Source organism: Melopsittacus undulatus, chromosome 1 (genome assembly GCF_012275295.1).
Source record: "Melopsittacus undulatus isolate bMelUnd1 chromosome 1, bMelUnd1.mat.Z, whole genome shotgun sequence".
Lineage (NCBI taxonomy): Eukaryota > Metazoa > Chordata > Aves > Psittaciformes > Psittaculidae > Melopsittacus > Melopsittacus undulatus.
In genome coordinates, this window is record NC_047527.1 from 92,123,481 (window position 1) to 92,136,521 (window position 13,041).

The 13,041-nt window shown below is 43.2% G+C and overlaps 1 protein-coding gene across 5 annotated transcripts in view; it reads right to left on the reverse strand.

The window, feature by feature from the left end:
- Nucleotides 1–2,434: 2,434 nt before the first annotated feature.
- Nucleotides 2,435–13,041, reverse strand: part of KIF13A (kinesin family member 13A) — a 110,698-nt gene continuing 100,091 nt past the window's right edge. For 3 of the 5 annotated variants that reach the window (XM_034064124.1, XM_034063839.1, XM_034064410.1), the window contains 2 exons: nt 6,119–7,217; nt 2,435–3,956 (listed from right to left, as the gene is read on the reverse strand). In XM_034064124.1, coding sequence (XP_033920015.1) covers nt 3,670–3,956; nt 6,119–7,217 — 1,386 coding nt within the window. In that variant the 3' untranslated portion in view covers nt 2,435–3,669. Of the gene's footprint in view, nt 3,957–6,118; nt 7,218–12,263; nt 12,309–12,693; nt 12,799–13,041 lie in introns of those variants that run through there. The other 2 variants (XM_034065074.1, XM_034064775.1) reach the window with 2 other exon arrangements.

Below are 13,041 nucleotides of genomic sequence, written 5' to 3' on the forward strand. Positions count from 1 at the left end.
ACGTCCCGCCCCCGTTTGCGGCGGGGCCGGCCCTCGCTCGGCTCCTCCCTCGCCGTTTCCCTATGGAACAGCTGACAGAGCTCCCTCCCTGTTACAGGGTGTGAGGCTGATGGGGATGGATGGAGGATGGATCAGCTACTGAGGCAGCGCGGCTCTCTCACGACGTTTCCCTACTGCGGAGTCTCACGTAGATAAGTTATGCTCTGGCAGGCCTGAAAATCTGGATGTTTTTCGGGTATTTGCAGGTCACACATTCACTGACCAAACTCCCATATGCTGTTTTGCTAACACAACTTGGGTGGCTTATAGTCTCCACAGTTTTTATGAGGCAGCATGGTTTTAGCTTGTTTTTCTGCAGAAACAAGACACCAACAGCTTTCATCCAGCCTTCTCTCCACCCTTGCCCAGCAACTTTGAATCACTCTAGTCCTTTTCAGTCAACCTGAGATTTTACACATTTTTGTCCCTTTGAATGCCTTAAATTACCAGCTAAACAGACGAAGAGGTCCCTAAAATGCATATCCTGACATGGGGAGGCCTGAAAAGTAAGTCCCACCACACTGTAGTCCCACCCAGCCCCTGCCTCTGATCTGACCCCCCCTCTGTGGGTGCAGTTACCCACAGAGGATACCCAGAGGCTGCTCCCAGCGCCTGCATCCTGCACTTCTTTCATTACAGTGCTGCTTCTTATTGCTTATGTCATGGCAGGATGCAATATTCCGCCTCCAGTTGCAAACATGAAGGAAGATGGTTGCCGGGGAACATTGAAGATAAAGCAGTCAGTACCCATTAAACTGTGTGCTCATGCTCACTGGGCTGTACCAGCTGCTCTCCCAGAGCTCTGGCTGAATCCACACAATGCATGTATGCTTGAAAAACCACTTAAATTCAGAACACCAAGAGGAAGGCCTGCATGATCTTACCATTTTAACTATCCTGATGGTCAAAGTCAGGCACCACTGAGGTGTCAGGTTTGTTCTGGCAGGTCAGATGGAGGAGGGATGGGCTCTGCCCTATGTTACGCAGTGTTATAATTGGGGTTGGCTTGTTTTTTTAGATTGAAGTCTTAGTATGGATTGTACATCGCGCCTATTAGAGACAGTGTGCTTCAGATGCTGATTAAGATAATACTAAAACAAACAAACCCCAAACCCAACAAACCAACAATGAAAATCAATTTGCAGTTGGATTATCACCAGTTTTCTTCCACTGATTACAAAGTTCCAGACAGCAAACTACTAGTCTAACACCACTAACATTAGTGCTTCTGTTCATGCACCACAGCTTTGAGGAGCATATCAACTAAAATGCTTGCATTTTTACATTACCCCACTGCATTTGTTACATATCCCCCTTCTAACTTTAACTAAGGGCAGAGCATGTTAATATGAAATGTTTGCAAAAGTACAGGTCTTTTAAGTCATGATAGCACAAGTTATGCGAAACGGGTACAGCATGAAATGAGTCTTGCTTTGGTTTCCTTCGCATGTGTAGATTGTATACCCCAAGCAGCATAATCATCTCAGTGTTTCTGAAGCAATCCATCACTCATTCTGTATTCTGAAGGGTCTGAAACCATGGAAAACCTAACTCAGCTGATGCTAACCTGGTGTAAACACTGAATCTTTGCCATCAGAAAATAGCCACATCAACTCTCAAAGATGTTTGTAGTGGTCTTGGACAAGTATGTTTATGCAAATGTGTGAAAAATGTGTGTTTTCTGAAAAGCTTTATAAAAAGATTAAAGTGACATCTAAAATTGATTTCAAGCAGTGGTGTTGGGTGTAGATATCTGGTAGTGTTCTATGATCACCTGTGCTTGATAAAATACTTCTGCATAAGTTTTTTCTATTACAGCAATTTCCTCCAGCAAATGTATCATTAATGCAACTCTGGGTGGACACCAGAAGTATTAAATGTTCCGCAGACAGTCATTTCACCAAAATCAATTAACATGTAAGAATCATGTAAGGCTCAGAAGAGGCAAAAGCTATGTCAAGGGCAAGTACACTGAACATCTCTCCCTCTCCTTTCACTCCTCCCCCAACACATTAACCTCCTAGCTGCCAACTGCTTTGTACTCAGCAGAGGCATTGACATATTTAGCCACAAAGCTGTCCAATCCACCCCCCAGGAACTCGTCCTGTGTCCCCTTGACCCACATAATGCCATTCTCTGGCAGGAGCTTCCCAGCTCTCCTATGAAGTATGGGGAAAACAGTAGGTGACCTGTATCTACAGGGGCTGATATTCTCCTCTTAGCCTGCACAAACTGGTCAGTGTGGAAACAGGTGAATAACCAGCACTCAGTCTTCTACTCCAGTCACATTGTTCTCCAGCACCTTTACAAATGACTTTACATCTGAGCACCTCCAGCTAGGAACAGTGTGCTATTTGACCACGAGACCTCACTATACCAAACACAGGCAAGGCAATTTTTTAAATCCCAAGTAAACAGTCTGTATTCTAACACACAGTAGGTCTGTACCAATTAAATACAGTATGGCAGTATATAAATTACAGTTCTTTACAGTAAATAGTAAAATACAAGAGTCCGCTTACTGTACACAACAATCAAAGAAAGAACAGCAGCTTTTCAGTAAGGTCCCAGGTATCTCAATCATTCACTTGCTAAGAAACAACAGATACAGCAGGCCATTCACTTCACTCCTTTTTTACCGTGTTACTTTACAAACAGCCACAACGCTTGTACAGGCATCTACAGTATCTACATGTGGAACAATCTTCTTAGGAATTCATGAGCACCAGACATAAATCCCTCCATCATTCCCAATATTAAAATAAACTTTACAGATTAAAATTACTTTAGCAGGTTCTATTTCAGCTTGATAATAATCAGCAAGTAACAAGTGCAAAGCTTGCAGTCATGATCCATTTACTGCTTCTTTGTTTTCCCATTCCCCCCCACCCAATAAACCAATCCCCTCCCCCTGGAAAAGCCTAAGTGTTGTCCTCTCACATCCTTGCAGTAATACTGTTCCTGCAGTCAAACTGCCCAGCTGTGAACATATGTGAACATATGAAATGCCAGACATGTAGCCTCAGGCATTGTTAGTCATTTCAGTCCAACGCCAAGTCAGCACAGTGGCAGGCCTCTAGGAAGACAAAAAATACGAAGCAGTTGGATATTTCAGTGTGCTTAAACACAGAACATAAGGCTGCACGGTGCCCAGTGACTGAAAGAAGCATGGCACCATGTTACCAGTTAAAACATTTACAATAGAAAGATAGAAATAGTAAATGTGTCAGTCTAAAGTTCTTTGGTAATTAAGAACAGCAAACTGTAGCTTCCCCCCCACCCAAATATGGATTTACATCTCGCTTTTTCCACAATAAAATAGTTTTTGTTGTTTAAAATATATCTTCCAAGTTGTTGTGTATCAAACAGTCCAGTACCTCAGTTATCTACAGGTCAACTTTAACTGTATTTTAGTGTGCAGCCATATCTGCCTACTGGCAGACAAACTATAGATACACAATCATATATATATATATAATATATATATTATTTATAAAAAATTAGAGAATTAAGTCAAGGACTCTAGAGAATACACATTCCATATGGACAGATGAAAATGTACAATAGCTTCAAAAATCCATAAAATTTTCTACACAGTGATGCGTGTAGTAAGTGCAAAAATACTGCAGTTTAGTTAATCCAAGATTTCCTGTTCTCCTGTTTCCTAGAAAAAGCAGAAGCTGCTGCATCTCCCGAATGGCAGAGGACCTCTCCTCCTGTTTTAGGAGTGGGTGATGAGCCTTGAAGAGCAGAACTTCTCTGTTTATCTGAAGTGGAAGATGCCTGAGACCGTGAAGTGCTACTCCATTTCCTCAAGGAAGCTGGTGCTTTGCTGAGGCGCCCAGGACGAACAAAGACACCATGTCGTGGTTTGCAGTGGAAGTACTCTCTGCCTTTTACAATTCCATCATGCTTCCCTTCAATGGAAACAAATACACAGACTTAGTTATTGGCACTTGTTTTTAGCATGTACAATTGCAGCCTTGAAGCTGAAATACCCTTGGTTATAGAATCATAGAATAGTTAGGGTTGGAAAGTACCTGAAGATCATCTACTTTTAACTGCCCTGCCATGGGCAGGGGCACCTCACATTAAACCATGTCACCCAAAGCTCTGGCCAGCCTGGCCTTGAACACTGACAGGGATGGAGCATTCACAACCTCCCTGGACAACCCATTCCAGTACCTCAGCACCCTAACAGTAAAGAATTTCTTCCTTATATCCAATCTAAACCTCCCCTGTTTAAATTTTAACCTGTTACCCCTTGTCCTGTCACTACAGTCCCTAATGAAGGGTCCCTCCCCAGCATCCTTATAGGACCCCTTCAGCTACTGGAAGGCTGCTAGGAAGTCTCCACACAGCCTTCTCTTCTCCAGGCTGAACAGCCCCAACTTTCTCAGCCTGTCTTCATACGGGAGGTGCTCCAGTCCCCTGATCATCCTTGTGGCCCTCCTCTGGACTTGTTCCAACAGTTCCATGTCCTTTTTATGTTGACACCAGAACTGCACACAATACTCCAAGTGACGTCCCATGAGAGCAGAGCAAAGCAGAGGGGCAGGATCACCTCCTTCAACCTACTGGTCACACTCCTTTTGATGCAGCCCAGGATACAGTTGGCTTTCTGGGCTGCAAGTGCACACTGAAGCTGGCTCATGTTCAGTTTCTCATCAACTGACACCCCCAGGTCCTTCTCTGCAGGGCTGCTCTGAATCTCTTCTCTGCCCAACCTGTAGCTGTGCCTGGGATTGCTCTCACTCAGGTGTAGGACCTTGCACTTGGCATGGTTAAACTTCGTGAGACTGGCATCAGCCCACCTCACAAGCGTGTCAAGGTCCCTCTGGATGGCATTCCTCCCCTCCAGTGTATCAACTGAACCACACAGCTTGGTGTCATCGGCAAACTTGTTGAGGGTGCACTCAATCCCACTGTTGCTGACAAAGATGTTGAACAAGAGCAGTCCCAACACCAGTCCCTGAGGGATGCCACTCATTATTGCTCTCCAGCTGGACATTGAACCATTGACTACAACTCTTTGCATGCAGCCATCCAGCCAGTTCTTTATCCACTGAGTGGTCCACCTATCAAATTGATGTCTCTCCAATTTAGAGACAAGGATGTTGTGTGGGACAGTGGCAAACGCTTTGCACAAGTCCAGGCAGAGGACATCAACTGTTCTACCCCTGTCCATCAGTTCTGTAGCCCCATCGTAGAAGGCCACCAAATTGGTCAGGCAGGATTTCCCCTTAGTGAAGCCATGCTGGCATCTGTCACACAATCAAGACTGTTAATGCTGAGAGATGAAGCCAGATGCATACCATACACTAGGGAGAACAAAACCTGAAAAGGAGGCCTCGAATGTGACCAAAAAGACAATTTCCCCAAATATTGCTTTGCTAAATAACAAAGTTTTTAAAAAATCAAATGTTTGTTCATTTTACTAAACAAGCTATCCTCAAAACCAATTCCTTGGAAGGCCTAAAACTTCACTGTCAGAGAAAACCTCTAGTATCAGTGTTAGTATCTATTAAACTACTAAAAACATAACATCTTTTTAAAAGATCTGAAGCATTTCTGTGGGAGTTTCTAAACACCTGCAGAGCACTCACTTTTTCTGACCCCACTGACCTGGAGTTAAAGTAAACCTGTGCTCTGTAATTGAAAACTTTCCCCAGTGGGGGGGAAAAAACCCATAAATCTCTGAAAGCCACAAAGAGCAAACCTGTTTGACAATCAACAGCCATGGTTAGTACTGCCCATGGACATGCATGTTGATTTGAAAAACAGTTCTGCCAGTTTCAGGCTTTGTTTCTTTTTCTGATCTATAAAAACAGCTGGGTACCCATGGAAACTGCCGCAACATGCAAAAGCATTCTGCATGACATGAGAGCAAGAGGGCTTTAAGATAGTTAAAAATTAAGCCAAGCACCCCTCTAAAGAGAAAGTCTAGAATGGGGTGTATTATATACCAAGCTTATATGGAAATGGAGGTATTTCCCAGGACTGAACAGCATATGATGGTAGTACATTAAAAACAGATCACGCTAGCTGCATTGATAATCCAGAACATATTTAGTCTTACCCAGCTGAACATTTAGTTCAACTCCAACCCAGATTCCAGCTGAAAAATCCACCGTTCCAACGTATCTCACTGTGCCCATCTTATTACTTCCAACACAGACTTGCTCACCCACAGCCACCCAGCTAGGCAAGGCATGGGCTTGATCTGCAGAAGCACTTTCTTCACCATCAGAACCATCCACGTGGTCCTTCCCAATAAAATCGTCTACAGAAGCACCAGGATAAGTCTCACACTCTGAAGTCTCTTTCACCAGTACAGAACAAACAGGGCTCTCCATGACAGCTGCGTGCTGGTTGCCTGCTGCTCCTGCCGTGGAGCTCAGCTGGCCCACGCTCTGCTCCTCACCAGTGCCTCGGGGTAGGTCTGAACAGCTCACACCATTAGAAGACACAAGGGAACCTGACTGTAGGGCTGTCGAATGGTCAAAGTCCTTTCCATCTTCGACGCCCATGAACTCTGTAAAGGAGTGATCTTCCAGAACGTCTATCACGTGCTCAACTGTTGCTTCACACGCTGAAAACTCAATTGTACAAGTATTTTTGCTATCTGAGGAACTTAATGCTGAGAATGATCCAGCTCTGGGGAACTGCTGAGAGTCTCTGTCAGTGGCACTGAGGGACAGTGGTACTTGTTCCGTTAAGGCACTGTTTTCTTTCAGTGGTGACACAGTTAACTTTTCTCTCACTAGCTCCTTTTCTGACTCTCGACATTCCTTGTTTGAGGAAGATCTTAACTCATGTGCAAGAGATGATCCTGAGGGATCATTAGAGTCCAGCTCCTTCGTGTGACTGGCTAGCTGGTCTGTGCTATCACTACAGGGAACAAGCATGTCAGACAGAGTAGCATTAGAGGCACTGTGGGAAAAGTAGCCACTAGTAATACTGCTAGTGGTGGGGCTGCGGGATACCTCTTTCTCAAGAACTCGTGAACTCATGAAGTCTGATTTAGAAGAAAACCATTCCCTGTTCTCCAGGCTAGCATTGTAAACACTGAAGTCAGCAAACTCCTCCGGGACATAAGGCCGGAAATTTTGAAAACTTTGTGGACTTATCCGCTTCTTATTTATGGCCTCCAACTCACCGTCCTCCTCCTCGGAGTCCTGCAAGAGAAGAGAGGGTTTCACGGGATGAGCAATGTAGGACAGTAAAGTTTCCAAAATAAACTAACCTTCCTTGATTTCTTTTCCTTTCTGAACAGGCAGAAATGTATTCCTTTATTCCTAATATTCTTTAGTTGAAGAATGGAAGGCAGCTCTCAAAGAGCTGCTGGGAACACACCCTCTCTACACTATTGGGTTGTTAGAAAATAGAGATAAATTCTGAGCACTTCAGGAAATACAGAGCAGTAAGCTTTGGCATAAGGAAAGCTCACAGCATGAAAAAGTGCATGTTTATGTATTTTCATCATGCACAGTTTTTTAAAGCCACATTATAAATCCCCCCCCCCCCCCCCATGATTCAGACTAACTCAGCCTACTGGAGATAATTCTATGGAGCTAACTGACCACCTAACAAGATAAGCATGAATATGAAGGGAAGAGCCCTTACAGGGTCTCCACTGCAATACTGATTATTAAAAACTATCCTGCACAATGGGATTTTCTGTTAATCTGAGACCAGCGAGACTAAATAACTTTGCTTACCCCTCAGCTATTGTAGCTGAACAATGGTGTAACAGCCATTCATATAGACATTCACCATGGTTGAAAAAGAAGGCAAAAGGATAAAATACTACAGGAAACCTTCAAGGAAGCATTTGTGCACTTATAGGTACATGTTTGGATGGAAATAAGTGACAGTAATCAACCTGGCAGGATTCAGAGGTACCTTCCTGAACTTCCCTTTGATAACAAGCAGCTATGCACTGTGACCAGCCCACAGGAGTGGCTTTCACAGGGTCCATCTGAAGCTGAGGACTTCAGCCTGTCAAGAGGCAGCTCTGAAAAAACCCAGCAACATGGTTGGGCTGTACCCCCCATATAAAATACTGCAGCTAGGACCTCACATGGATGTTTTTTTTAAGTACTTCACCTCTCATATAAGTATTATGCATTTATTTATACATATATATGCATATATAAACGTGTATACACACACACATATATCCACGCACACACACACATATATATATTAAAACTGGTTAGTTTATGGCAAATTCCTACTAGAAAGAATAGTATTTTCCTAAAAATGAAAATTGCTAAAGTACTTAAAGTTCAGATGGGAACTTGTGTGTTTTGTGTCCCTTGTCTCATGTCCTGCCACTGAGCACTACTGAAAAGAGTCTGCCTTGTTTTCATTCCTTCCTATCATGTGTTTTTATGCACTGATAAGATGGCCCTGAACCTGCTGTTCTAAAGGCTGAGCAGTCCCATCTTCCCCCCAGCCTATTCTCACATCAGATGTTCCAAGCCATTAATTATCTTTGTGGTCCTTTGCTGAACTCACTTCAGTAAATCCCTATTTTTAAAGCCACGTGTTATACAATCTTTTCCCCCATGACTTAGACCAATTCAGCCTACTGAAGGTATCCTATGGAGCTAACTGGCCACCTAACAAGATAAGCATGAATATGAAAGGAAGAGCCTTTACAGGGTCTCCCTTCATATATACTTCTATACATACAGTATATTTCTATACCATACAGTATATTTCTTGTATTGAGGAGCCCAGAACCAGACACAATAATCCACATACAGCCTCACTAGTGGTAGTAAAGAGCAAGCATCTCCTCCTTCAACCTCTTGGCGACGTCCAGTATACTGTTGGCCACCTTTGCTGTAAGGGTGCATTGGTGGTTCATGGGCAGCTTGTTGTCCAGAAGGACCCCGGGTCCATCTGGGCAAAGCTGCTCTCCAGCCAATAAGTCCCAACAGGTACTGGTGACTGGCATTATTCCCCTCCCTGCTTCCCTCCAGATACAAGACTTTGTATTTCCCCTTGTTGAACTTTGTAAGATTCCTCTCTGCCCAGTTCTCCAACTTGCTGATGTCCCTCTGAACAGCAGCACAACCCTCTGCTGTATCAGCCACTTCTCCCAGTTTTGTGTCATCCACAAAAGTGCAGAGGGTGCACTCTGTCCAGCTATCCAGGTCACTAATGAAAGTGTTGAGCAGTACTGGCCTCAGTACTGAGCCCTGGAGTACAATGTTTGTTACCTGTCTCCAAGGGGACATTGCACCCCTGACCACAACCCTCTGGGCTCAGTCATTCAGCCAGTTTTTAAGTCACTTCACTGTCCACCCATCTAACCTGTACTTGTCAGCCCACCATGATGACATTACAGGAGACAGTGTCACAGACTTTACTGCAGTCAAGATAAACAATACCCTCTGCTCTCTCCCCACTCACCAAGCTAGCCACCTTATTGTAGAAGGCAACTGAGGTTGGTCAAGCATGCTCTCCCTTTTCTAAACCCATGCTGACTTCTCCCAGTCACCTTGTCCCTCATGGGTTTGGAAATGCCTTTTAGGAGGATTTTCTCCATCACCTTGCCAGGGACAAGAAATATTTCCTTTCAAAGCTCCTCCTGAGCTTTCTGATTGAAATTCCAGAAACAAAACAAGTGCGGGTTCCTCAAATTCCTAACACATGGGGGAAAAAAAGGAAGCTGCCTTGTACTACTTAGGCTATTGGTAGAAATAATGATAAAATCCCTGAAAAGATGGTAAAGAAACTGCAGCTACTTCCTGTGACATAACAGAAAAGGTATAATCAAAAACAGACTTCAGAACTGACAACAGCAAGAATGTGCCAGCAAGAACAAGGAGACAAGACTTCACATCAAGATTTAGCAACAGAAGCAAAGCAAGCAAGAACACAGAGCAGCTTCCTTACACCTGCTTTGTTACAAAGATACTGCATAGTTAAAAACTGAAGTATCTGGGTTTTCAAATCCCCAAATTATTCTTCCCAAGTGACCTCAAAGATCCTAGTTCCTTTTCTACCAATTTAAAAATCAGTAAGACTTAGTGGCTGCACCACTTGTGCTTTAATTTTCATTGCCTGCTAAGAAGATTTGACATTAGCCAACCCCCCCTCAGATGTGCTAATTACAGGCAGTATTCAAACATGCTTAATATGAAAACATTTAATCTGACCTTTACATAGCACAGCATTCTTTAGGTTAGAAAAGACCTTTAAAATCGTACAGTCCAACTGTTAACCTAACGGTGCCAAGCCCACCACTAAACACAGAATCACAGAATGGCTTGGGTTAGAAAGGACCTTAAGATCACCTAGTTCCAACCTCCTTCCCATGGGCAGGGACACCTTCCACTAGAGATATTCCATTGTACTCGCATAGTGTATGGAACATGCCCTCATGTCATGGTGCTGTTTTGAAATAGCTGCAATATAATATGCACGTGGAAGTAATGTCTGAAATTTTAGGCTGAATGCTCTATTTCAGGCCAACTGAATAAAAATGTTTTGTTAACTGCCCTTTTTTTTTCCTGCCTTTGACAAACGTATTTTGAATATTCATGAAAAGTTACGAACAGATCTCAGAGAATCACGAGAAAAAGTCCAAATATCATTCTTATGCCTACTTAGATGCAGAACATTAACATTAACAGTTAATATTAGCTTCCTGTATTGTTTAGTTGCTTTACTTCTACTGCAGTTTTTACATGCTTCAAAGATGCGAGTAAGCATTACACCTGAAGTGACATCAATCAGCCAGTGATTAACTAAGAGCATAAGGCTCTGTACCTTCACATGAGAATTTACAGTATTGATTAATAATGGAAAACTCCACTTTGGATCAGACAGGGAGGAGCTGATGGCTGAAGTTTCACGTGGAGCTGTGACACTGCTCTGGTGTAATCTCTGAATTCGTTCTGAGAGCACTATTCCTCCAAATGTGTGAAATGTATTCTCCTGCCTAGTTAAAACATAGACTTGCTCCAGTTCAGAAAAACACAGGGTAGCCTGGGAAGCCTACATTTTACAAAGGCTTCCTCTAAGTGATAAAAGACCCTGGAAGCCACCATCTGGTGAACCCAACACCAGAAGCTGGCAGAGCTATGCCAAGTAGCCATCTCAACTTCTTTCCAAGAGCAGCTGTTAGTTCTTGCCTGCCTCCCTGGTAGCCACAGGTACAGGGGACCTATGGCCAGAGAGGGGAGTAGATCCATATGACTCATAACTCCATAGTAGCATAGCCATCAGCTGGATGGATCAGTTCCCTTGATCTGACTTCCTATGCAACAGAACAAAATGTTCAGTCGATACAAGTGAGAAGTCAGTGCAAGGGTAGAGGCAAGCAGCTGAGAATGGAAAGAGCAGCTCTTTCCAGGGCCCTGTTGGCTGCAGTAGGTTTACACTGAATTAGTTTCATTCTAATTGGAAAAGCCTGGTACAGGACGTTGGCCTTTTCCAGTTCTGAAAGCATCTGCTTATCTCTGGAAAGCAGTACAGGCAAATGCCTGGGTTAATTCCAGGCATGCATGGGGTGGGATCCTGTATTCACTCAAGGGATTAAAACTGCCCCAAAGTTGCTAAGGAAATTTTCCTAACAATTTAATTTCCAAGGGATGTTTTTCACCCCACCAGAAGATTCTGTCTTCCAAATACCTCCAATGCTATTTGTAGCAGTGACTCAGTGTGAGTCAGCGTGTCAACTACCTTATGGGAAACTAACATGATTGAGAAGAAAACAGCTGCTACCCAGAACCAACAGCAAAGCTTCAAATATATACAGGATACTTTAGTGCAACAACCTACAAAGCAGCATTAGAAATGCAGACAGATTTTTTAATGACTTGGCTATATGGGAGGAATAAAAATAACCGCAAAATATGAAGAATCCATCTCTAGCACTTAATGGTAAAAGAGGCCTAGAAGACTTATGGGAAATGATTAGAAGTTTCTGGAGTTTAGCTCTAAAGCTCTGATTAAAGCAAGTATTTACAGCCATGTTCCACAGCCCCAGAACAGAGTTCATGATATAGCAGAAACAACGGAAACCTTTTGTTGAAGCAGCAATGAGAAAAGGATTTGGCAGGTGAAGATTAAAATAGAAGCCCTCCACCTCAATTCACCGCCTGAATTATGATGAAGACAGGCTGCAAGTTAATTTAGAGCAGCAATCTTATTATGAGAAGCTTTTTATAGTGTACCCACACCTAAATTGCATGGTTACTTACACCAAATGGGATCATTCCATTTACTCTGGGGTATAGTCACAAAATCTGGGTAACACACAAAGTATATTAGAGTGATAACACGGTTCACTAAAACACCTTTTACTTGATTGTTTGTGCCCTGTAAGAACTAAGGCAGCCCCTCTCCCACCCATCCCACCAGAGAAATCACCTACCAGTTTTAAATGAAAATAACCATTAGAAAACAACCAACAAAACACAAAATGCAAAACCCCAGTCAAGTTAGTTTCAATGACAGATTGCATTTGCAAGCCAGGCAAGCAACTGTTTGTTATAACCCTTAGTTTCAATCAATCACAAGTGATTACATCCACATTACGCATTTTTTTCTGCTGCAGTAGCATTAAGCCCACCACCAAACAGGCCTAAGCCCACCAACAGGTCTCATAACAGAAGCTGGTTCAAAACTTACAATCTTCTCCTCATGTATGCTATTGCTTTTTACAGGCATGCTGCTGGCATTGCTTCCTGAAGGCACAACACAGCCAGCGCAATGCATCTGAGGTGAAGGCATGCTCTGCAAAGGTTAAGACACATAACACATCACACAAACCACAACACTAAGTGCATGCAAGTTAGAGAGGCATTAAGACATGATGAAAGTGAAACACCCATGCTGGCCATACATACATCAAAATGCAAGTTAATAGGTAGAGAAACTCATGCACCCCTCCCAACAGTGTTTTAGGTTGCGGAATAAAGGTCAGAATTATAACCATCCTAGAACACTTTCACAGGATTATGTTTTATCTATGAAGAA